The 27,324-nt window shown below is 39.9% G+C and overlaps 1 protein-coding gene across 2 annotated transcripts in view; it reads left to right on the top strand.

Annotated features, from left to right (window-relative positions):
* Positions 1-27,324, top strand: part of AOAH (acyloxyacyl hydrolase) — a 411,773-nt gene that overhangs the window by 350,405 nt on the left and 34,044 nt on the right. For both annotated transcript variants that reach the window (XM_053714415.1, XM_053714414.1), the window contains exons 18-19: positions 7,618-7,677; positions 13,717-13,813. In XM_053714415.1, the coding sequence (XP_053570390.1) occupies positions 7,618-7,677; positions 13,717-13,813 (157 nt within the window). The remainder of the gene's footprint in view (positions 1-7,617; positions 7,678-13,716; positions 13,814-27,324) is intronic.

Below are 27,324 nucleotides of genomic sequence, written 5' to 3'. Positions count from 1 at the left end.
TAGTACTACTTAACACAACCTAGTTACCATGGGTACCAGACCGCATGTCTTGTTGTTATGCTTTGTCAGGGTAATCATCCAGGCCATACAGACCTCCCCCGATAGGGGGAGTAAAAGGGATTAAAGTGCTAAGAATAGTACTACTAAACACAACCTAATTATGATGGGTCCCAGACCGCATGTTTTATTATTATACTTTGTCAGGGTAATCATGCAGGCCATATAGACCTCCCCCGATATGGGCAGTAACAGGTATTAAACTGCTAAGAACTGTACTACTTAACACAACCTAGTTACCATGGGTCCCAGACCGCATGTCTTGTTGTGATACTTTGTCAGGGTAATCAGGCGGGCCATATAGACCTCACCCGATAGGGGGAGTAAAAGGGATTAAAGTGCTAAGAATACTACTACTTAACACAACCTAGTTACCATGGCTCCCAGACCGCATGTCTTATTGTTATATTTTGTCAGGGTAATCAGGCAGGCCATATAGACCTCACCCGATAGGGGGAGTTACAGGGATTAAAGTGCTAAGAATAGTACTACTTAACACAACCTAGTTACCATGGCTCCCAGACCGCATGTCTTATTGTTATATTTTGTCAGGGTAATCAGGCAGGCCATATAGACCTCACCCGATAGGGGGAGTTACAGGGATTTAAGTGCTAATAATAGTACTACTTAACACAACCTAGTTACCATGGCTCCCAGACCGCATGTTTTATTATTATACTTTGTCAGGGTAATCATGCAGGCCATATAGACCTCCCCAGATAGGGGGAGTAACAGGTATTAAAGTGCTAAGAATAGTACTACTTAACACCATGGGTACCAGACCGCATGTCTTGTTGTTATATTTTGTCAGGGTATTCATGCAGGCCATATAGACCTCCCCCGATAGGGGGAGTAAAAGGGATTAAAGTGCTAAGAATAGTACTACTAAACACAACCTAGTTACCATGGGTCCCAGACCGCATGTCTTGTTGTGATACTTTGTCAGAGTAATCATGCAGGCCATATAGACCTCCCCAGATAGGGGGAGTAACAGGTATTAAAGTGCTAAGAATAGTACTACTTAACACAACCTAGTTACCATGGCTCCCAGACCGCATATTTTATTATTATACTTTGTCAGGGTAATCATGCAGGTCATATAGACTTCCCCCGATATCGGGACTAACAGATATTAAAGTGCTAAGAACAGTACTACTTAACACAACCTAGTTACCATGGCTCCCAGACCGCATGTTTTATTATTATACTTTGTCAGGGTAATCATGCAGGTCATATAGACTTCCCCCGATATCGGGACTAACAGGTATTAAAGTGCTAAGAACAGTACTACTTAACACAACCTAGTTACCATGGCTCCCAGACTGCATGTCTTGTTGTTATGCTTTGTCAGGGTAATCATGCAGGCCATATAGACCTCCCCCGATAGGGGGAGTAAAAGGGATTAAAGTGCTAAGAATACTACTACTTAACACAACCTACTTACCATGGCTCCCAGACCGCATGTCTTATTGTTATATTTTGTCAGGGTAATCATGCAGGCCATATAGACCTCCCCCGATAGGGGGAGTAAAAGGGATTAAAGTGCTAAGAATACTACTACTTAACACAACCTACTTACCATGGCTCCCAGACCGCATGTCTTATTTTATATTTTGTCAGGGTAATCACGTATTAAAGTGCTAAGAACAGTACTACTTAACACAACCTAGTTACCATGGGTAAAAGGGATTAAAGTGCTAAGAATAGTTTTACTAAACACAACCTAATTATGATGGGTCCCAGACCGCATGTTTTATTATTATACTTTGTCAGGGTAATCATGCAGGCCATATAGACCTCCCCCGATATGGGGAGTAACAGTTATTAAACTGCTAAGAACAGTACTACTTAACACAACCTAGTTACCATGGGTCCCAGACCGCATGTCTTGTTGTGATACTTTGTCAGGGTAATCATGCAGGCCATATAGACCTCCACAAATAGGGGGAGTAACAGGTATTAAAGTGCTAAGAATAGTACTACTTAACACAACCTAGTTACCATGGGTACCAGACTGCATGTCTTGTTGTTATACTTTGTCAGGGTAATCATGCAGGCCATATAGACCTCCCCCGATAGGGGGAGTAAAAGGGATTAAAGTGCTAAGAACAGTACTACTTAACACAACCTAGTTACCATGGGTCCCAGACGGCATGTTTTGTTGTGATACTTTGTCAGGGTAATCAGGCAGGCCATATAGACCTCACCCGATAGGGCGAGTAAAAGGGATTAAAGTGCTAAGAATACTACTACTTAACACAACCTAGTTACCATGGCTCCCAGACCGCATGTCTTATTGTTATATTTTGTCAGGGTAATCAGGCAGGCCATATAGACCTCACCCGATAGGGGTAGTTACAGGGATTAAAGTGCTAAGAATACTACTACTTAACACCACCTAGTTACCATGGCTCCCAGACCGCATGTCTTATTGTTATATTTTGTCAGGGTAATCATGCAGGTCATATAGACTTCCCCCGATATCGGGACTAACAGGTATTAAAGTGCTAAGAACAGTACTACTTAACACAACCTAGTTACCATGGGTCCCAGACTGCATGTCTTGTTGTTATGCTTTGTCAGGGTAATCATGCAGGCCACATAGACCTCCCCCGATAGGGGGAGTAAAAGGGATTAAAGTGCTAAGAATACTACTACTTAACACAACCTAGTTACCATGGCTCCCAGACTGCATGTCTTGTTGTTATACTTTGTCAGGGTAATCATGCAGGCCATATAGACCTCCCCCGATATGGGGAGTAACTTTTATTAAAGTGCTAAGAACAGTACTACTTAACACAACCTAGTTACCATGGGTCCCAGACCGCATGTCTTGTTGTGATACTTTGTCAGGGTAATCATGCAGGCCATATAGACCTCCCCCGATAGGGGGAGTAAAAGGGATTAAAGTGCTAAGAACAGTACTACTTAACACAACCTAGTTACCATGGGTCCCAGACTGCATGTTTTGTTGTTATACTTTGTCAGGTTAATCATGCAGGCCATATAGACCTCCCACGATAGGGGGAGTAACAGGTATTAAAGTGCTAAGAATAGTACTACTTAACACAACCTAGTTACCATGGGTCCCAGTCCATATGTTTTGTTGTTATACTTTGTCAGGGTAATCATGCAGGCCATATAGACCTCCCCCGATAGGGGGAGTAAAAGGGATTAAAGTGCTAAGAATAGTACTACTAAACACAACCTAATTACCATGGGTCTCAGACCGCATGTCTTGTTGTTATACTTTCTCAGGGTAATCATGCAGGCCATATAGACCTACACAGATAGGGGGAGTAACATGGATTAAAGTGCTAAGAATAGTACTAATATAAACACAACCTAGTTACCATGGGTCCCAGACCGCATGTCTTGTTGTTATAATTTGTCAGGGTAATCATGCAGGCCATATAGACCTCCCCCGATAGGGGGAGTTACAGGGATTAAAGTGCTAAGAATAGTACTACTTAACACAACCTAGTTACCATGGGTCCCAGACTGCATGTTTTATTATTATACTTTGTCAGGGTAATTATATATCTATCAAATCGAGCTATTTATCTTCTATCGATTCTATCTAACTAACAATCTATGTATATCTATCTATCAAATCTATCTATCTCGTGGCCGGACTGATTTGAGACAGCCACTTGTGTTTCGGCCAAATTTGAAGTAGGAGGACAGACCAATCATCTTCTTCCATCTCCCTGTTCCAAAAATGTAGGCCATATAGACCTCCCCCGATAGGGGGAGTAACAGGTAGTAAACTGCTAAGAATAATACTACTTAACACACCACGGGTCCCAGACCGCATGTCTTATTGTTATACTCATCATATATCTATCAAATCTATCTATTTATCTATCAAATCTATCGAACTATCAATCGTATCTATCATATATAAATTGCATCTATTGATCTATGTAATTCGTATCTATCAAATGTATATTGCATCTTTTGATCTATGTAATTCGTATCTATCAAATGTATATTGCATCGATTGATCTATGTAATTCGTATCTATCATCAAATGTATATTGCATCTATTGATCTATGTAATTTGTACCTATCATATGTATATTGCATCTATTGATCTATGTAATGTATGTATCTAACTATCAAATCTATCTAACTCGTGGTTGTGCAAATGGACTGTTTGCAGTTGTTTGCGGTGCGTTACACGGGGAGTTTGGTCTGTCACTGTGAAGCGGGCGTAACTCTTACACTACCTGATCGATACAACATCATACCTGATGTTTTAAAGCACGTTATTCAAATAAAAATTAGGAATGTTAGGTGATTAAGGCCCTTTATGGCTTAAAACCAGACTCTGCATCAACTATGTAATTTTCCTTGGGAGTTTTGACATGGATCCCCCTCCGGCATGCCACAGTCCAGGTGTTAATCCCCTTGAAACAACTTTTCCATCACTATTGTGGCCAGAAAGAGTCCTTGTGGGTTTTAAAGTTCGCCTGCCTATTGAAGTCAATAGCGGTTCGCGCCGTTCGTCGGTTCGCAAACTGGCGCGGAAGTTGAGTCCGCCGTATGCGAACCGAAATTTTTAGGTTTGCGACATCACTAGTCCCAACTAACCACCCTAATGAAGCAAAACAATTAGAGTCCCCATAACACATGACGAAATCCTGAAAGCCATAAAAGATATGCCAAGCGGAAAAAGTCCAGGCCCTGGCGGACTCGGAATAACCTGTTATAAAAAATTTGCATCATTACTGACTCCACACTTAGCTAACACCTACAACACATTACTAAAAGATGAAGGTTTTTCACCGAACATACTCAAAGTTCACATCACAGTCCTGCCAAAACCAGGCAAAACACCAAATAAACAAGAAAATTTCCTCCCAATCTCCTTGCTAAATTCTGTCATAAAAATGTACGCAAAAATATTAGCCACATGCATAAACAAAGTCCTCCCCAAAATAATTAACCCGGACCAGGTGGGTTTTGTTCCGGTACGAGAGGAAAGGGACAACACCGTAAAAGTACAACAACTCATTTCACATGCACAAAATAACAAAATTCCACTATCACTAACTTCCATTGATGCCGAAAAAGGCCTTTGACAGGGTGAAATGGGATTTTCTGAAGGCCACCCTGTCAAAGATGGGATTCAGCCATAATTTTTTATTGGTATGATATTCTCCCTGTATACCACACCAACCGCCAAAATAAAGATAAACGGCTTACGCTCCAATAGCTTTATGATCACAAACGGTTGCCCACTCTCACCAGTCCTATTTGCAATCTCAATAGAAATCTTAGCCCTCAAAATTCGCAGAGACCCACATGTTACCGGAATCACATTATATAACAAAGAACATAAACTGGCGATGTATGCTGATGATGTGTTGTTAACACTTACAAACACGGAAACATCCCTTCCACGAGCCCTACAAATTTTTTGCGAATACGGTAAATTTTCCAATTTGTCACTGAATGTAACAAAACCCGAGTTCTTAAAACATAATGATACCAAATGACAAGGTCTCCCAGATAATGACAACTTGCCTATTAAAACTGCAGACAGATAAAATGAAATACTTGGGGGTTTATTTATCAGCAAACTCAGACACGCTATTTAAAGCTAATTATAGACACTTGAAGAAGTCGCTAATAAGTGACCTTTCCAACTTCAGATGCAGACACATCCCTATCCTGGCTGACATACGCACATATAAGTAATTTCGTTACATCTCACAGACGTAAAAAATCACTACTGAAAAACTTTGCATAATGAAACAGCCCCCTTCCCACTTAATATCTATTCTCTACAAGAAACTCTAAATACCAGACAAAGATCATCTCCCTACACACACGAAAGCATGGGTTTGGGAACTCAACATGGAACTAACTTTTAAAAACCTGGCACGCTATATTTATTAACACCAAGACAGTCTCCATCTCAGCCCAAGATTAGTAGACTAATTATAAGTATCTTACAAGATGGTACCTGACCCCAGTCAGATTGAAAGTGCTCTACCCCACAACCTTGGGTTAAATGCTGGAGAGGCTGCCAAGAGGGCTCCATGCAACACATATGGTGGGATTGCCCCAGGCTTCAATAATTTTGGACAGACTTTATAACCCACATATGCAATACCCTAGAAACCATAGTACCTAGGGACCCTAAGATACTGCTTTTCGCGAACCTCCCAAAGTTAAAAAATAAGGCAAAACAAAAACTGCTGCTCACAATAAGTAGCGCAAAAATCTTAATCCCTAGACATTGGAAATCCCCCATGGTCCCCACCTTCAGGTAATGGGCAACACAAGTAGACACACTCTTAGACATACAGTTAGAGAGGTACCACTACATTAGAAATGGCTCAGTTGAAACCCATGAGATGATGCTAGACATCTGGAAAATGGAAAAATGACACCAATACTTCTACAAACAAATTACTCATCCTCCTCCCTTACCCCCCTCCCTTCCACCTCCCCTTCAAACTTCCTAGTTGACCGTGACCTCCTCAACCTACTAAGTCAAACTCAATAAGAAAAGGACATTCAATTAAACAGATCCGGCACTGTATTGTGTAACGGAAAATGTATGACTTCTTCTCTCCCGCTGAGCTAACAAGGTCTCACAAGGACCTAAAATTTTAGAAAATGGACATCCTCGTAAGAGGTGACTAATGGTAAACAAGTTGAAGTTCAACGTACGTATGGAAACAACCAGCATTGTGTCTCTGTATGTAACATTTAAAAGCTAACTGACTGGTTATGTTTGTATTACTTCTTATTGATTTAAATAAAAATAAATCAACAACAAAAAATAAAAAGGTGTAGGTCTTTCCTTTAAAAGGAATTGCAAAGAAAGCCAAGGTGCTGGTGAGTACAGTTTTCTACACTATCAAAGGCACTTGGAAACTGGAAGTAACTCTGGCAGGAAGAGGTCTGGTATATCCAAAGTCACAATAGAAACAGAGGTCACACTTATCTAGTGCTTGTTTTGATATTACAAGTCATTGGTTAAAAATAAAATTTACAAAATCATCTTGATCTGAAGTAGTAAACTGTTCCAGCACTGCACATAGGGGTCGATTTATGAAGCAGCGGATGCTGCTTCCGACCCATTCCACTTCAGTTCCGCCTGAAGCAGAAGTTAAGAAGCAGCGGTCCTAAGACCGCTGTTCCTTAACTCGTCCACCACCTCTGAGGTGGCAGGCAGCAATCAGCCCGATCGAATACGATCAGGTTGATTGCCCCCCCCCCCGATTGGCCGCAAATCTGCAGGGGGCAGTATTGCACCAGCAGTTCACAATTGTGAACTGCTTGTGCAATGATAAATGCCGACAGTGTATGCTGTCGGCATTTATCGATGTGCAGCGGACATGATACGCTACATCGTATCATGTCCGTCCGCACAATAATAAATTTACCCCATAGTCCTCTCCGCTTTGGTCCATTCTTCTACATAAATAAATTATATAATATGTGACATTTTTCCATTTAAATATAGTGTTGATCTGACTGTTTGTATCCATTGTTGTAGATACCTGTTTTTAACCATAACATAATTTATTTTGTTATTAGAGCAACCCCTGTGAAGGATGGATGAACCAGAATGAAACGCTCCGAAATTTAACAACAGAGGTAGTGCTCTTGTTTTTTAATAAGTATTTAGTTTTTTTATGTACAGTGAAAAGTGCTGTATCATAATAGCAGCTGTGTATTATATGTTACATATATCTTACCATATAGACATTTTAACAAACTAACGGCTAGATTTAGAGTTTTGTCGGTAAGGACCCGCGTAGCTAACGCTGGCTTTTTTCTGGCCGCACCATAAAAATAACTCTGGTATTGAGAGTCCACATAAAGGCTGCGTTAGGCTCCAAAAAAGGAGCGTAGAGCATATTTAACGCCACTGCAACTCTCGATACCAGAGTTGCTTACGGACGCGGCCAGCCTCAAAAACGTGCTCGTGCACGATTCCCCCATAGGAAACAATGGGGCTGTTTGAGCTGAAAAAAAACCTAACACCTGCAAAAAAGCCGCGTTCAGCTCCTAACGCAGCCCCATTGTTTGCTATGGGGAAACACTTCCTACGTCTGCACCTAACACTCTAACATGTACCCAGAGTCTAAACACCCCTAACCTTACACTTATTGACCCCTAATCTGCCGCCCCCGCTATCGCTGACCCCTGCATATTATTATTAACCCCTAATCTGCTGCCCCTAACACCGCCGACACCTATATTATATTTATTAACCCCTAATCTGCCCCCCACAACATCGCCTCCACCTGCCTACACTTATTAACCCCTAATCTGCCGACCGGACCTGAGCGCCACTATAATAAAGTTATTAACCCCTAATCCGCCTCACTAACCCTATAATAAATAGTATTAACCCCTAATCTGCCCTCCCTAAAATCGCCGACACCTAACTTCAATTATGAACCCCTAATCTGCCGACTGGAGCTCACCGCTATTCTAATAAATGTATTAACCCCTAAAGCTAAGTCTAACCCTAACACTAACACCCCCCTAAATTAAATATAATTTACATCTAACGAAATTAATTATCTCTTATTAAATAAATTATTCCTATTTAAAGCTAAATACTTACCTGTAAAATAAATCCTAATATAGCTACACTATAAATTATAATTATATTATAGCTATTTTAGGATTAATATTTATTTTACAGGTAACTTTGTAATTATTTTAACCAGGTACAATAGCTATTAAATAGTTAAAAACTATTTAATAGTTACCTAGTTAAAATAATAACAAAATTACCTGTAAAATAAATCCTAACCTAAGTTACAATTAAACCTAACACTACACTATCATTAAATTAATTAAATAAAATATCTACAATTACCTACAATTAAACATAACACTACACTATCAATACATTAATTAAATACAATATCTACAAATAACTACAATGAAATAAACTAACTAAAGTACAAAAAATAAAAAAGAACTAAGTTACAAAAAATAAAAAAATATTTACAAACATAAGGAAAATCTTACAACAATTTTAAACTAATTACACCTACTCTAAGCCCCCTAATAAAATAACAAAGCCCCCCAAAATAAAAAATGCCCTACCCTATTCTAAATTACTAAAGTTCAAAGCTCTTTTACCTTACCAGCCTTGAACAGGGCCCTTTGCGGGGCATGCCCCAAAGAATTCAGCTCTTTTGCCTGTAAAAAAAAACATACAATACCCCCCCCCAACATTACAACCCACCACCCACATACCCCTAATCTAACCCAAACCCCCCTTAAATAAACCTAACACTAAGCCCCTGAAGATCATCCTACCTTGTCTTCACCATACCAGGTTCACTGATCCGTCCTGGCTCCAAAATCTTCATCCAACCCAAGCGGGGGCTGGCGATCCATCATCCGGCGGCTGAAGAGGTCCAGAAGAGGCTCCAAAGTCTTCATCCTATCCGGGAAGAAGAGTAGATCCGGACCGGCAACCATCATCTTCCAAGCGGCATCTTCTATCTTCATCCGATGAGGACCGGCTCCATCCTGAAGACCTCCACCGCGGACCCATCTTCATCCGGCGACGTCCAACTGAAGAATGACGGTTCCTTTAAGGGACGTCATCCAAGATGGCGTCCCTCGAATTCCGATTGGCTGATAGGATTCTATCAGCCAATCGGAATTAAGGTAGGAATATTCTGATTGGCTGATGGAATCAGCCAATCAGAATCAAGTGCAATCCGATTGGCTGATCCAATCAGCCAATCAGATCGAGCTTGCATTCTATTGGCTGTTCCGATCAGCCAATAGAATGCGAGCTCAATCTGATTGGCTGATTGGATCAGCCAATCGGATTGATCTTGATTCTGATTGGCTGATTCCATCAGCCAATCAGAATATTCCTACCTTAATTCCGATTGGCTGATAGAATCCTATCAGCCAATCGGAATTCGAGGGACGCCATCTTGGATGACGTCCCTTAAAGGAACCGTCATTCTTCAGTTGGACGTCGCCGGATAAAGATGGGTCCGCGGTGGAGGTCTTCAGGATGGAGCCGGTCCTCATCGGATGAAGATAGAAGATGCCGCTTGGAAGATGATGGTTGCCGGTCCGGATCTACTCTTCTTCCCGGATAGGATGAAGACTTTGGAGCCTCTTCTGGACCTCTTCAGCCGCCAGATGATGGATCGCCAGCCCCCGCTTGGGTTGGATGAAGATTTTGGAGCCAGGACGGATCGGTGAACCTGGTATGGTGAAGACAAGGTAGGATGATCTTCAGGGGCTTAGTGTTAGGTTTATTTAAGGGGGGTTTGGGTTAGATTAGGGGTATGTGGGTGGTGGGTTGTAATGTTGGGGGGGGTGGGTATTGTATGTTTTTTTTTACAGGCAAAAGAGCTGAATTCTTTGGGGCATGCCCTGCAAAGGGCCCTGTTCAGGGCTGGTAAGGTAAAAGAGCTTTGAACTTTAGTAATTTAGAATAGGGTAGGGCATTTTTTATTTTGGGGGGCTTTGTTATTTTATTAGGGGGCTTAGAGTAGGTGTAATTAGTTTAAAATTGTTGTAAGATTTTCCTTATGTTTGTAAATATTTTTTTATTTTTTGTAACTTAGTTCTTTTTTATTTTTTGTACTTTAGTTAGTTTATTTCATTGTAGTTATTTGTAGATATTGTATTTAATTAATGTATTGATAGTGTAGTGTTAGGTTTAATTGTAGGTAATTGTAGATATTTTATTTAATTAATTTAATGATAGTGTAGTGTTAGGTTTAATTGTAACTTAGGTTAGGATTTATTTTACAGGTAATTTTGTAATTATTTTAACTATTTTAGCTATTAAATAGTTCTTAACTATTTAATAGCTATTGTACCTGGTTAAAATAAATACAAAGTTACCTGTAAAATAAATATTAATCCTAAAATAGCTATAATATAATTATAATTTATATTGTAGCTATATTAGGATTTATTTTACAGGTAAGTATTTAGCTTTAAATATGAATAATTTATTTAATAAGAGTTAATTTATTTCGTTAGATTTAAATTATATTTAAGTTAGGGGGGTGTTAGTGTTAGGGTTAGACTTAGCTTTAGGGGTTAATACATTTATTAGAATAGCGGTGAGCTCCAGTCGGCAGATTAGGGGTTAATGTTTGAAGTTAGGTGTCGGCGATGTTAGGGAGGGCAGATTAGGGGTTAATACTATTTATTATAGGGTTAGTGAGGCGGATTAGGGGTTAATAACTTTATTATGATAGCGGTGCGGTCCGCTCGGCAGATTAGGGGTTAATAAGTGTAGGCAGGTGGAGGCGACATTGTGGGGGGCAGATTAGGGGTTAATAAATATAATATAGGGGTCGGAGGTGTTAGGGGCAGCAGATTAGGGGTACATAGCTATAATGTAGGTGGCGGCTCTTTGCGGTCGGCAGATTAGGGGTTAATTATTGTAGGTAGCTGGTTGCAACGTTGTGGGGGGCAGGTTAGGGGTTAATAAATATAATATAGGGGTCGGCGATGTTAGGGGCAGCAGATTAGGGGTACATAGCTATAATGTAGGTGGCGGCTCTTTGCGGTCGGCAGATTAGGGGTTAATTATTGTAGGTAGCTGGCTGCGACGTTGTGGGGGGCAGGTTAGGGGTTAATAAATATAATATAGGGGTCGGCGGTGTTAGGGGCAGCAGATTAGGGGTACATAAGGATAACGTAGGTGTCGGTCGGCAGATTAGGGGTTAAAAAAATTAAATCGAGTGGCGGCGATGTGGGGGGGCCTCGGTTTAGGGGTACATAGGTAGTTTATGGGTGTTAGTGTACTTTAGAGTACAGTAGTTAAGAGCTTTATGAACCGGCGTTAGCCCAGAAAGCTCTTAACTACTGACTTTTTTCTGCGGCTGGAGTTTTGTCGTTAGATTTCTAACGCTCACTTCAGACACGACTCTAAATACCGGAGTTAGAAAAATCCCATTGAAAAGATAGGATACGCAATTGACGTAAGGGGATCTGCGGTATGGAAAAGTCGTGGCTGAAAAGTGAGCCAACCCTTTTTTGAGTGACTCCAAATACCGGAGGTAGCCTAAAACCAGCGTTAGGAGCCTCTAACGCTGGTTTTCACGGCTACCGCCAAACTCTAAATCTAGGCCTTAAAAAATAACTTGTGTGTTAGGCTAAATAGGCAGCTGTGTAGCACTGTGCAACATTTGTTGCTCAATGTCTTAGTTGGAGTGTGGTATTTCTAGCTTTTTTTAATGAAATTAACATGAATTAGGAACACATAAAATTGCTTATCACAACTGAAGTTAAAATGAAGTACATAGTGAACTAAAATTAAAAGGATAGTAATCCCAAAATAATTCGCCTTTAGTTATTCATCATTAAAAAAAACGTTTTATTTATTTTGCTTGATATTTCATTGATTTACATACTTCACAGTGATATGTGCAGAAAGTTGTTTATAAATGTCCCTAATTAGACTAATTAATGGAATAGTAAAGTGGGTGTGTCCTGTGCCTGGAAAATTTAAAAAATAAAAGAGACAGGTTTACATGCTTTTAAAACATTTATTTTACATGAATTTCTTTTTTTGTTTTGTAATGATGTGAATAATTTCTGTTACATAAATAAAAAATATACTTTAAAGTCCTTTTAAACCTAACATTAACACCACTAGGTATATGGTATAATCCAGGGGTGACTATACTTTTAGAGAGATGGGGTCTGTTTAGTTTGTCGGTATGATCTACTTATGCATGTGCTATGTACAAGAAAATCTGTGCTTGCACACAAAATCGATCTTTGTTTTAACACAGGGACCAATATTCTTGCACTGAATAGTCATTTTTATAAGATGTGTGCATCGGCAGTTTCGTTCACTGCTGAATGCGGAAGTAGGAGGCTATTTTCAGTATTCGGCTCTTTTCGCTGCCGAATATCCTCTTGTGCAAGTGAAACACACTAAGATTTGGTTTCACACAGATGAAAGTTTAATTGTATTAAAAACATACTGTTGTCCTGGTAATAGTTATAATTCATCATAAAAATATAAATATGAAATTTATCATAAAATCATAGTTTTCCTTATTTATATTTTATGTACAAACAAAAGCACAATTGCCTTGATTAAAAACAAATACAAACATTTTCAGTGTAATAAAAGGGTAAATGGGGTTCACTGTAAAATCCACAAAAGCTTTAAAGGGACAGTAAAGTCATAATTAAACTTTTATGATTTAGACAGAGCATACAATTTTAAACAACTTTCCAATTTACTTCTATTATTTAATTTGCTTCCTTCTCTTGTTATCCTTTGCTGAAAAGTTTATCTAGAAAAGCTCAGGAGCAGCAAAGAACCTAGGTTCTAGCTTGCTGATTGGTGGCTGCATATTTATACCGATTGTCATTGGCTCACCCATGTATTCAGTTAGAAACCAGTAGTGCATTGCTGCTTCTTCAACAAATTATACCAAGAAAATGAAGGAAATTTGATAATAGAAGTAAACTGGAAAATTGTTTAAAATTGTATATTCTACCTAAATCATGAAAGAAACATTTTGGGTTTCATGTCCCTTTAATATGCAAAATTATCTAAATTGAGCCAGAAGATCACAAGCAATTTTAAATTCTAGTGTAAATTTAACAGCAATTATGGTTTATTATCTATGCAGGAAATTAATATATGGGTTTCTCTTACAGAGAGCAGAACAGCTTTCCAATGTCCTTAAAGAAATAGCTTTATCGAAGAAGTTTAAGAATTTTGATGTGTTTTACATTGAACACCTGTATCAGAAAGGTAAACTGTTCAAATTTACATTCCATTGTAAGTACTGTATGTATTCAAAACCCTCAATCTTAGCTTCCTTAAAGGGAAATTTGACAATAAATACATTTTATAAGCACAGTATTTAGGTAGTTCCCCACCGACCTCCAGTCATGGTTCCCACATGTTGAAATCTTTGTTTCACTGCTTTTCAGTAGTGACGTGTTTACACATTTTCAGCAACTCTCCTTCAGATACCTGTAGTGTAACCTTGGTAACATAATGGCAGCACCTATTAGGAGGCGGTGCATGAAATGGAGTTAGTGTTTAGTGTCCCTTTAAACCTTAGAAACACCCAAGCCCCACTGTTAAAAAGCCATTGCCTGCTCTTTAAATACATTTAAATAAATTTACACTTATAGTAGGTCATCAAAAAGACCTAGATACCCCAAGACCTCTTGTTATTTAGCCCATAAGCCCCTCTTTAAAATACAGGCCCTATATAGGTTTTGATAGCCAGGTGATCATCAATGTAATAGTGATCACCTGGCGTGTATAAATGTGCATTTATTTAAGTAGAGGCTCATAGCGCTTATGTGCCCATCAAAAGTCTATAAACAAAGGCTTTTTTATATGAGGATAACCCTTTCTTCTTTTGACTATAGTGTTTAAAAAGAAAACACGTTCATTTACAACCTTGTTTGTTAAAATATTAATGAAAATATATTTTTTTTTCACATGTTTTGATGTAAAGTTATTATGATATATACAGTACATTAAAAAAAGGGAATAGCGTGAATCTGCTGGGTCTGCTGAAAAAAAACCAATATATAATATGTGTGGATTTCTCACTGAAGAGTGGGGCTTAATTGCGAGTAGGATCTAAAAAACTCCAAAACTGCTCAGCACAGGAGTGGAAATGTCCCTTTAATGTCATAATAAGACCAGAATAAACTCAGTGTTGAAGCCAGCAATTAATCATTGAATTGCAAAATAGCTACATACAGCATAAATGCTTTAAATGCATATAAAGCTGTCCATTTATTGGAACAATGTGTATGGTTTTGCAAATAACTTTTGTTTTGCAAACTATTGCTTTGTGCCTGAAGGTTCGTTGGTTTCTTGACTGTTAAACCATTTGAAAACTCTGGTAAATGTATATCTTATCTACATAAGTAATTAATGCATATTGCATTGTTGCTACATTTTTAAAATTAAATTAAATTCATTAAACTAATTTATGGGAGATTTGGAGTTTAATGCTCTTTAACCCTTTGGCTGCTAATCCATTTCCCACCTGGGTGCTAAGCTGGTTTTGAACTTTTTTTCATTTTTATTTTTTTTAAATATATTTATTTTAAACTTTTTTTCCAGATCCCCAAGACTTATACTGTTAGAAAGGTTAGGTGATTACCTTTTCAACGGTGGATCTTGGGGGTCTGTAGCTGCTTAGATGTCTGAGATACAGGCTTCTAGGCAGCATGCCCCCATCTCCCTATACTTGTCCATTGTCAACATTAAATAAACTTGCACAGTGACGTCATCACGTCTTTGCGAGTGACGTCACATCGCCAAACGTCAAGCCCCAGCGATGCCTGTCACTATACAGGCCAGATCGCCGTGGAGGGAATCAGTGGGAGCCCCCAGATTGCCCTCAAGGTGGGTGAGTGCTAGCGACGGCTCTGAGCCATCGTCAGCACCTGACTGGGACAATTTGCAACGGCTCAGAGCCTTTGTTAGCATTCAAAGGGTCAAATTAATCTGTTCTCTGCACATAACGAGGATGCCTCATCATGCACATCGTGGCCTGTGTACGCCTGCACTACAGGCCGTGGATCGTTCGTGGATCCCAAGCCATTAATGGGAGTGCCAGTGACATCGCCACAAGCACTATGATGTCACAAAGGGCGTATCACTATAGCTGGTAAGAGAGCTGGATGGGGAGGTGATTTAAATCCCTCAATCTCAGCTCGCTTACCATCTACAGATGATCAAGACCTCTCATTTGAATCTGAGAGAATCTGCTGTTCTTTTAAATGATAGGCAGGGGTCTTGGAATGTACCAAGCCCCCCCCATAAAAAAAGTGTCAAAAGTGGAAAAACATACTTAACTATAGCTTTATGGATACATAATACAAAATCAAAAATATGTTCAGACTCACAATAAAGTTTATGTTATAGTGGACAAGTCCCATTGTAAAATAATTAGCATTTTGTCTGTATTGGCAAAAGAAGGCCTTTTACTTTATTTCCATGCCTCTCTAGATTTTATTACAGCCCCCAAAAGCCCATATGGACCCCTCATGCAACTTTAAATACTATTGATAACAATTTAGTAACATGATCACAGTATCAACAATGGTCAGCTGGCTATATCCAATGTTATTTACTAGAATCATAACGAAAATATATTTTTTTTAACATTTTTGTTGCAGCCTTTTCATCTGCAATTAAATATAAATATACAAGTTGTATTTTCTGAATCTGCTGGTCCTGCTGAAAAAAAAGACATATAATTTATGTGGGTCACTTACTGAAATATGTTTAAATGTAAGCATTAAAGAAATCTGAAATTACGCTTAGCACAGGGGTGCAAATAAGGCACAGTGTGCCCACGCAAGTCACTAATAAGAAATCAGTGTATTTAAAGCATCTGCAGAAACACCCTTTCAATGGGCTTGACTTTGTCTATCCGCACCACACTGGTATGTCAATTTATGCTGCGGTTCTTTGTTTGCATAGCTTTTCTATATCCGATACTGTAGCATTGGAAATTTTCATTTAGGTGAAAGTTTCAGCTAGAAATGCAGCTATTTAAAATGACAAAATAAAGGGGAAGGAGATATTTGTAAACAACTGAAGACATTCCATCAGGAAAAAAAGATCATTTTGGGCACATTTAAGGGAAAACATTTTATCTAACAATGCCCCTTTATAGACAAAAACAGGAAAGCAAATCTTCTCTGATGTAAGACATTTTTTACCTTGGGAGCTGTGTATCTGATTAATGGGAGTTCAGGTACAATATAATGCTTAGTAAAATCTGATGATACCTCTCATTTGAGAATCAGGCCCTAAACAATTAAGTTCTGCATTTGGGATTGATGGACACTCACATACTCTACAAGTGCAGAGCTAATTTACGCTCCTGCTTAAGCGTTAACTGCGCTAGAAGTAAGCTTTTTGCACTTGTCGCATTGCGCTCGTATTAGCAGTTGACAGGGGTCAAGTTGAGCGGGAACACATGGGAACTAAGCACTAAGTTCCCTCTGGACAGAGAACATAAACACTTCAGTAAACACTACTGCAGCTGGTGGAAGGAGCTGAAGCACAGTCTAGAGGGATAGTAAGATCCTCTAGTAATGGGCAGTAACACTTCCTACAAAACACTAAATGTAAGACTGTCAGCGGTCCTGCTGTGTTATCACCCCTGTTATGAATATTATCTTTATTTTCTTTTATTACACATGGTTCTTACATAGAATATGTACATATAAATACAGTGTATGTATATATGTATGTATATATATATATATATATATATATATATATATATATATATATATATATATATATAAAAGAGAAAATGGGAAATCTGTTCAATCCAAAACATCTTCCCTAGTCTATCTTATTCCGCACTGATTATTCCAAAAGATATATGTAAAAAAGAACAGTCCCAAGACACCAACTGACCAAACCACAATGAGTTTACAATTTATTAAAGTATACCATTACCTGTATATCCAAGATAAAAATAATATTAATAATAATAAAATAAAATAATGCAATGTAATATGAAAAATAAATAGACAATTAAATAAAACTAAGGACAAAATCCTAATTGTACTAAAGAGGCAAGTCAAAGTATTATGCTATACTAGTGACCGGTCACTGAAACTAAAGGGGTAGGACTCCCGGGAGTGATAGAGTTTATTATGTGCTGTCCATACGGAATTATTGGGATAAGATCCGGGGCATCATCATAGGATTTTAAGATAATAAAGTCCCCAAATGTCAACGAAAATCCGTAAAGATGAAATGAACAGTCTTAAAGTTAAAAACTTCTGAGTCCTTTAAAAGGAAAGAGGGAGCTTTAATGAATAGGGTCACCAAGGATTAAACCCGTCAAGCTGTATAGATATTGAATAGAAGTATCTGACTCATTAGACTTTATAGGGCGTCACAACTGATGGCGGATCCAGTATCCTCCATGTACTTTGCTGTATAATAAGTGTATAATAAATTAAGTCAGCGTACCTGTACAGTCCTGACAAGATCCATGCGATTCGTTGTGTAATAAATTAGGTCAGCATACCTGTATAATCCTGACAAGATCTCGGCATAACCTGTGTTGTTCGTTTATTGCAAAGGCTGTATTTTTCACCTCCCTTTCAAGACACTCCAAGAATGGCTTGGTGTATTACTCCATACAACCCTCACAGCCGCCCGGTCTCCTTAGAAGATGTAATACAGAGATTATTACTCGCACAGTTAGCCGTTCTCATATAATGTAGATGCTGCAGGTTCTTTTCTGTTGGGGTTAGCCTTGGTACCTTTAGCTCTACCTCATAACGATTTCAGCTCTGGTATCAGTAAAAGCATGTGTCAGGGGGTCAGCCAGATGAAGCCCACAATGCATAGAAAGTGTAGGGTGAAACGCGTGTAGCGAGTTGTCTTTTGTATCCTAATGCAGAGGGATTCAGCTGACCCTTGACACATGCTTTTACTGATACCGGACTTATTAGTATTTACTGATATTTACTTATTGCTATTAGCAACCAAACTAGAAGAATCCTAGGAATTCTAAAAGAGTGTCAGGATTAATCATGGGAAGTACACATGAAATGTAAGTCTTCCAAACTTTGTGATAGATTTTACGAGAAACAGGCTGAATCATAGTGTTAATCACAGAGTCAGAGAGTCCTCTATGACTGAGAACTAAGCGTTCAATTTCCATGCCATTGAGTTTAGAGAATTTAGATGGAAGAATGGACTTAAGACAGAAGGTCTGGCTTAGAGGAAGAGACCACGGCGGCCAACTGGACATTTGAACTTGATCCGGATACCAAATCCTGTGAGGCCACACTGGGGCTATCAGGATTACAGAGGAGCGTTCCATTTTATTTTGGAAATTACTCTGGGAAACAGGACCAGAGGGGGGAATAAATAAGCAGACTGGTAAGACTAGAGAATTCAACACCTCTGCCTGAGGATCCCTGGACCTCGCAAGATACCTGGGAAGTTTCTTGTTTAAACGAGAGGCCATCAGATCTATTTCTGGTAGGCCCCAAAGTAGAACAATCCAATAGAACATATTTTGGTGGAGAGACCACTCTCCTGGATGTAGGGACTGATGACTGAGGTAATCTGCCTTCCAGTTGTCTACACCTGGGATGTGAATCGCAGTAATGAGGCAGCAATTAGTTTCTGCCCAAGAAAGTATTCAAGATACTTCTATCATGGCTAGGTAACTTCGAGTTCCCCCTTGATGATTGGCATAGGCCACTGTCATGAAATTGTCTGTCTGAAATCGGAGATAAGGCTCTGAAGGGCCCTGAAAAGGGCCACGCCTGAAGGGCCCTGAAAAGAGAATGGAGTTCCAAGATATTGATTGGTAACCTCACCTCCCGAGAATTCCAAACTCCTTTTGCTGTCAGAGACCCCCAGACAGCTCCCCAACCTTGAAGACTGCATCTGTGGTGATCACAGACCAGGTAGGACGAGCAAAGGAGGCCCCTAAAGAATGGAGTGGTGAAAAGATAAAATATAATGCTTTTGGAGCTTTGGCTTCCCTGCTAATCCGTCTTATTTTATACATCCTGATACTTGTTACATTTTTTTAATATTTGGACAATCTATCAAGTTCTGTATGGAGCTTGATGCTCCTGTATCCGCGCGAGTCTTCAGGCTCGCCGGAAACAGAAGTTATGAAGCAGCGGTCTAAATACTGATGCTCCATATCTTGTCCACCTGCTCTGAGGCCACGGACAGAAATCAAACGATCGAATACGATCGGGTTGATTGACACCCTCTGCTAGCGGCCCATTGGCCGCTAATCTGCAGGGGGCGGCATTGCACCAGCAGTTCACAAGAACTGCTGGTGCAATAATAAATGCTGACAGTGTATGCTGTCGGCATTTATTGATGTGCAGCGGACATGATACGCTACATTGTATCATGTCCGCTCGCACTATGATAAATATACCCCTATGACTCAATCCAGTGGGTTTGACTGTTTTACTATAGAGCATTAGTCAAAGGTCTTGGACAAGAGCTTGTATATTGATTGTACTGTGGGATTGGCCCCTACTGGTGGATCGGCTGTAAAGTGCAGAAAAAATTCCAAGCACCACCTTATAAAAATAATACGTTTATTAAAGCATGTTGCTCAGGGTAAAAAATACAGTACAAAAAGAATGGATCTGATGCATTTCGGCATTATCCTGACTTAATCATAGATCCTTGGAGGATCAGCTTCGCAGAAGAAAAGATGTTTGGTACAGGGATAATCAAGTGTCAAAGTCGATAGGAGTAGTTTAGTTGCATCTTTATTTTACCCACAGCTACAAGATCAGGCTTAAAAAGTGAACTTTGATATAATATAATTGATATTACTTGACATTTTCTCTGTATTCATTAAGATTTCTGCCTATTTCTCTAATTACTGTTTGGGAAATACTTGTGGACTTGCACAGATCTAATAATACATACCTAATAATGTGGGACATGGGTTTTCTCCTTGTTGCCTGGAGAACCCATTTTTGTAGACAGTTATGAAGGACAAAAAAAATAAAGAGTATTTGCAGAGGCATAACTAGAAACCACAGGACCCAGGTGCAAGAATCTAAGAAGCCCCCCCCCCCCCCCACTTTGGTACAATATATATGTACAGTATATATTTTGCTCCTCGTGTTTAGCTAGGACCCTAAAATTTAAAGATAAATTACTCCCTTCTGAGTCTATTGTCTCTCTGGATAATGCTGTCCAGGATACGCCACAGCTTTCTCCTCAAACCTCCCAAGCCTCAATGGCATCACATTCAGTGCCCTGCAGTTCCTCTCAGCCTTCTCGAGACGTATATTTACCTATAGGTTTTGCCGCTCAGATATCTTTGGCGGTATCTGCGGGTTTATCTGCCTTTCCCATGATGGGGAAGCACAAGAGGAAATCAAAGCATAGTTCTCATAATATGGTGACTGTTCCATCTTCTGCTGTGATGGTTGACCTCCCCCATAAGTCGGATGAGGAGGCTACCTCGGTAGCTTCTGAGGGTGTGATCTCAGTAAATAAAGTTTAGATTTAAGCTTGAACACCTTTGTTTACTTCTAAAGGAGGTACTGGCTACTTTGGACGATTCCGATTCTTCGGTCACTGTCGACCCTAAACCCAAATTTTTTCTTTCATGATTCAGATAGAGCATGCAATTTTAAGCAACTTTCTAATTTACTCCTATTATCAAATTTTCTTCATTCTCTTGGTATCTTTATTTGAAATGCAAAAATGTATGTTTAGATGCCGGCCCATTTTTGGTGAACAACCTGGGTTGTTCTTGCTGATAGCTTAGATGCCTTCTTTTTCAAATAAAGATAGCAAGAGAACAAAGAAAATTTGATAATAGGAGTAAATTAGAAAGTTGCTTAAAATTGCATGCTCTATCTGAATCACAAAAGAAAAAAATTGGGTTCAGTTTCCCTTTAATAAATACTATGATGTTCCTTCCTCTGTGGAAGTGTTTCCTGTTCCAGACCGTGTGTCGGAGATCATAACACAGGAATGAGATAAGCCAGGGATTCCTTTTTCCCCATCACCTGTCTTTAAAAAGATGCTTCCTGTTGCTGACTCCATTCGGGACTCATGGTGTACTGTGCCTAATGTAGAAGGGGCTATTTCTACTGTGGCCAAGAGAACCATGATTCCTTTAGAAGATAGCTGTTCTTTTAAGGATCCCATGGACAAAAAGCTGGAGACTTATTTAAAGAAAATGTATGTCCATCAGGGTCTACAATGGCAACCTGCAGTTTGTATTGCCACGGTAACAAGTGCAGCATGTTATTGGTGTGATGCTTTGTCCAAATTGACAAATTTGTCCAAGTCCAAGCTCCTGTCGCTACCTTATAAGGTTAAGACCCTGTTTGGTCTTGGTCTGCCGGAGATAATTTCTGAAATTACAGGTGGAAAGGGGTCCTTTCTACCACAAGACAAGAAGAATAGACCTAAGGGATGTAAAAATTCTAATTTTCGTTCCTTTCATTACTTCAAAGGTCAAAAGTCTTCCTCTCCCTCCAACAAGCCAGAGCAGTCCAAGTCCTCTTGGAGATCCAATCAGACTTGGAATAAGGGGAAGCAATCAAAGAAGCCTTCATCTGAGACTAAGTCAGCATGAAGGGTCTGCCCCTGGTCTGGGATTGGATCAAGTGGGGGCAGACTTTCCTTGTTTCCTCAAGCTTGGATACGCAATGTCCAAAAACCTTTGGGCTGTGGACATAGTGTCTCAGGGTTACAAAATAGAGTTCAAGACTTGTCCTCCCAGGTGCAGATTCTTCCTCTCAAGATTATATGCAGGACAGGTGAAAAGAGGGGCATTCTTAAGCTGTGTTCAGGACCTTTCCTCCCTGGGAGTGATTGTTCCAGTCCCAGTAAGGGAACAGGGTCTAGGATTCTATTCAAATCTGTTTGTGGTTCCCAAAAAAGAGGGAACTTTTTGACCCATTTTAGACCTAAAATGTCTCAACAAATTTCTCAGGGTACCGTCCTTCAAAATGGAAACAATTTGTTCCATTCTTCCTTTGGTCAAAGAGGGTCAGTTCATGATGACCATAGACCTAAAGGACGCGTATCTTCATATTCCCATTCACAGGGATTGTCACCAGTTCCTGAGATTCGCTTTTCTAGACAAGCACTTTCAATTTGTTGCTTTTCCGTTTGGCCTTGCCACAGCTCCCAGAATTTTCACAAAGGTTCTGGGGGCTCTCTTGGCAGTTGTCAGGTCTCAGGGAATTGCGTTGGCTCCTTACCTGGACGACATATTGGTTTAGGCACCATCTTTTCAACTAGCAAACTCTCAGATCTTGTTGTCTTTTCTACATTCCCACGGATGGAAACTGAATCTGGAGAAGAGTTCCCTTATTCCAACTACAAGGGTGTGTTTCTTAGGGACCATCATAGATTCCCTATCTATGAAGATTTTTCTGATGGAGGTCAGAAACTCAAAAACTTCTCTCCTCTTGCCTCTCTCTCCAGTCTACTGTTCGGCCATCAGTGGCTCAGTGCATGGAGGTAATTGGTCTGATGGTCGCTTTCATGGACACCATTGCCTTGCTCAATTCTATTTAATAACTCTACAATTATGCATGCTCAGACAATGGAATGGAGACCATTTGGACCTATCTCAGAGGATAGATCTGGACCAGTTGACAAGAGACTCTCTCTCGTGGTGGATTTCTCAGGATCATCTGTCTCAGGGCACATGCCTCCTGGGTGATTGTGACCATGGACGTCAGCCTGCTAGGCTGCGGAGCAGTCTGGGACTCATTAAAGGCTCAGGGCCTATGGACTCAGGAGGAGTCTTCTCTCCCCATAACCATCTTGGAGTTGAGAGTGATCTTCAATGCCCTGATGGCTTGGCCTCAGTTGTCCTTAGCCCGGTTCATCAGATTCCAGTCGGACAACATCGCCTCAGTGGCTTACATTAACCACCAGGGAGGAACTCGGAGTACCTTGGCCATGAAGGAGGTGGCTCGTAATATTTAGTGGGTGGAAGCTCACAATTGTCTTCTATCTGCCATCCACATTCCAGGAGTGGACAACTGGGAGACGGATTTTCTGAGCAGACAAACCTTTCATCCCGGGGAGTGGGCTCTCCATTCGGAGGTGTTCTCCAGGTTAACCCTCAAGTGGGGGGTGCCGGAGTTGGATATGATGGTGTCTTGTCAGAACGCAAAGCTTCCAAGTACGGTTTAAGGTCAAGAGATCCTCAGGCCGTCCTGATAGATGCTCTGGCAGTTCCTTGGGATTTTGGTCTAGCATACCTGTTTCCTCCGTTTGCTCTCCTTCCACGAGTCTTTGCTCGTATCAAACAGGAGAGAGCGTCTGTAATTCTGATAGCTCCTGCATGGCCATGCAGGATCTGGTTTGCAGACCTGGTGAGGATGTCTTCTCTTCCACCTTGGAGGTCACCTCTGAGGGAAGGACCTTCTAACTCAGGGTCCTTTCCTCTATCCAAATCCTGTTTCTCTGAAGCTGACTGCATGGAGCTTGAACGCTTAGTTTTGGCTAGGCGTGGATTTTCTGATTCAGTCATTGAGACTATGCTTCAAACTCGCAAACCGGTTACTCGTAAGATTTACCATAAGGTATGGCGCAAATACCTTTACTGGTGTGAATTGAAGGGCTTCTCTTAGAGCAGGGTCAGGATTCCTAGAATGTTGTCCTTTCTTCAGGAAGGACTGGAGAAGGGTTTGTCAGTCAGTTCTCTGAAGGGTCAGATTTCTGCAATGTCTATTCTGTTACACAAACGTCTGGCCTGTGTTTAAACCTGTTGCTCCTCCTTGGAGCTTTAACCTGGTTCTTAGAGTTTTACAGCAGGCTCCGTTTGAGTCAATGTATTCTGTAGATATTGAGTTGCTATATTGGAAAGTTCTGTTTCTTATTGCTATTTCCTCTGCTTGCAGAGTTTCAGAACTCTCGGCTCTGCAGTGTGATTCACCTTACCTTATTTTTCATGCGGATATGACGGTCTTTCGTACTAAGTTGGGGTTTCTCCCTAAGGTGGTTTCAGATCAAAAACATTAATCAGGAAATTGTTGTTCCTTCTCTTTGTCCTAATCCTTCTTCTCATAAGTAATATCTTTTGCATAACTTGGATGTTGTGTGCGCTTTAAAATTTTACCTACAGGCTACTAAGGATTTTCATCAGTCTTCTGCCCTTTTTGTTTGTTTCTCTGGAAAGCGGAAGGGTCAGAAGACCGCTTCTACTTCTCTTTCCCTCTGGTTGAGAAGTATGATTCGTTTTGTTTATGAGACTGCTGGACAGCAGCCTCCTGAGAGAATTACGGCTCATTCTACTAGGGCTGTCTCCTCTTCCTGGGTTTTCAAAAATGAAGCTTCTTTGGAACAGATTTGCCAGGCGGCTACATGGACCTCTCTGCATACTTTTTCTAAATCTTACAAATTTGATACTTTTGCCTCGGCTGAGGCTTCCTTTGGGAGAAAGGTTCTTCAAGCAGTGGTGCCTTCTGTTTAGTCCTGCCTGTCTTGTTCTCCCTCCCTGTTAATTCCGTGTCCTCTAGCTTGGGTATTGGTTCCCACTAGTAATTGGAATAATGTTGTGGACTCTCCATGTCTTAGGAAAGAAAACAAAATGTATGCTTACCTGATAAATTTCTTTCTTTTTGGACATGGAGAGTCCACGACCCTACCCTTAATTAAGACTATTTTTTGTTAAACCTCAGGCACCTCTACACCTTTGTGTTATCTTCTTTTTCCATTTCCCTTCGGCCGAATGACTGGGGGTTATGGGTAAGGGAAGTGACACTTAACAGCTCTGCTGGGGTGCTCTTTGCCTCCTCCTGCTGGCCAGGAGTGAATATCCCACTAGTAATTGGAATGACGTCATGTCCGGAAAGCAAGACATTTATAAGGTAAGCATAAATTTTGTTTTTCTACATGAAGAACATTGGAATGTGCGATAGTGTTTGCGCGCAAGTAGGGTGTTAGTTTTTTTCCACTTTTTTTCTCCCTTGACTTCTACGGGGGAATACGTGAACACGCACGCGATATTCTAACTTTGGCTTTTTGCACTTGTCGCATTAGCGCACAAGCTTAAGCAGTTTACTTTTAATTAATAATATGAGCGCACCAGATGAGTGCAAAATCTTAGTTCTAGCGCAGTTAATGCTTGAGTGAGAGTGCTCCACTTGTAATCTGGAACTAAGTGTTTAATGTCCCTTTAAATGCTGTTTGCCTGAGTACCTAGCCTCTTTACTTATTGGGGTACTACAGTAAAATGGGGTGTATAACACTGCCCCCCCCCCCCAACTATTACTGGAAGGAGCATAATCAAATGTATCTCCTATAAAGCAAAAAAAGCTACTTATAAACAATGAAAGGTGATGTGGCCAGAGTGTCTGCATTTTTGCTGCATTTTCACTGGGCTCTATCACGGGAGCCAAGGAAAGTCTAATGCCTATTTACCCTCTATCAGCCACAGCAATAAATCTATCCCTTAAATAGTAACAGTCTAATGATGAAAGTTAATCTATTTGCATTTACTAAGCTATTCTTTTTTTTCTGTTTAATATTCATTGTTTATACTAATATAATATGACAGAATTTGAAAATAAAGATGACAGCATATCTTTGTGCTTTTGTAGTTAAACATGAGAATATTTTGGTTTTCTACTCAAAAGCTCAGAATGTTTTGCTGAGGCAGATATATATATATTTATATTTGGTTATTATGTCCCAAGGATATAACATGCCAAGCGTCTCGTTTACAAACATCATTTCCACCGAGATGTACCATGATATTTCATTCCACCCACTCTATATCCCTCTGCCACAAGATATAACTCTTTCTAATGAAAGAAAGATTTTGTTGTTGCTTTTTTTCAGTTGGCTGGTTTTTAAATGTGTATTATATGTCATGGTTATATAAGCAAAACAATTATGTGCCATAAAATAAGATAGGAAAACTAAACTGTAAATTACACTGTTTTCCCTTAGAACATCAACACGTTTCTTATTCCAGATTAGTAAAGTACAGCATGGCTGAATTAATGAGTCATAACTGAGAATTAAATATTTTATAGTTTAAGTAAATCCCTGTCACCTTGTATCATTTTAACTAGCAGTGCTCATTGTTTTACAGCAGTTTACAGTCCTTTATGGCAAATACATTTCTGTGCATAAATAAGCTAAAGTTAAGGTAAACTTTTATGAATGAGTGACAAGAAAAAACAAAGCGCAATTCCTCTAAGCGTAGTTAGTCAAATCACACAGGTATTTATTACAAATCACGATTAAAAACTCACAAATTATAACCTCAAACAGATATGAGGTATGATTAAGGCACTTGAAAACCATATAGGTCTCTTAACGATATCCTCCAAAGCAGTGGTAAAGTTCCAGGAATGCTTCTTGTACTCACAGCCGTGCACACAATGTTTGCAAAGTACTTCCTGTGCTCACTGAAGGGGGTCAAGTCCTATAGCTTGTACACGGTTGCCAGATAAGCCCAAATACAAGTAAAACATAAAAACAGTCTGCCACACACAACCTAGCTGAACACACACAATTGAGCCGGCTAAGTGAAACAGCTGATTGCGGTAGCGTAAAGACGGTGGGCATGGCCTAACGTGTTTCATAGGGGATCTCCCTACTTCGTCAGAGGCTGCCCACTACTTACAGATACCATCTTTTATAGAGCCACTAGGACCTTCTATGGAAATAAGAATTCCATTTTGTTTAAAAAGGGCAAAAAACACAGGACCTGGCAGCTGAAGTTAAGGTGCATAAACGTATCTATGTATCATACTAATAAATAA

This window comes from Bombina bombina, chromosome 5 (genome assembly GCF_027579735.1).
Source record: "Bombina bombina isolate aBomBom1 chromosome 5, aBomBom1.pri, whole genome shotgun sequence".
Taxonomy (NCBI): Eukaryota; Metazoa; Chordata; class Amphibia; order Anura; family Bombinatoridae; genus Bombina; species Bombina bombina.
The sequence above is the reverse complement of the archived record's forward strand: the minus strand, read 5'-3'. Positions and strand labels throughout refer to the sequence as shown.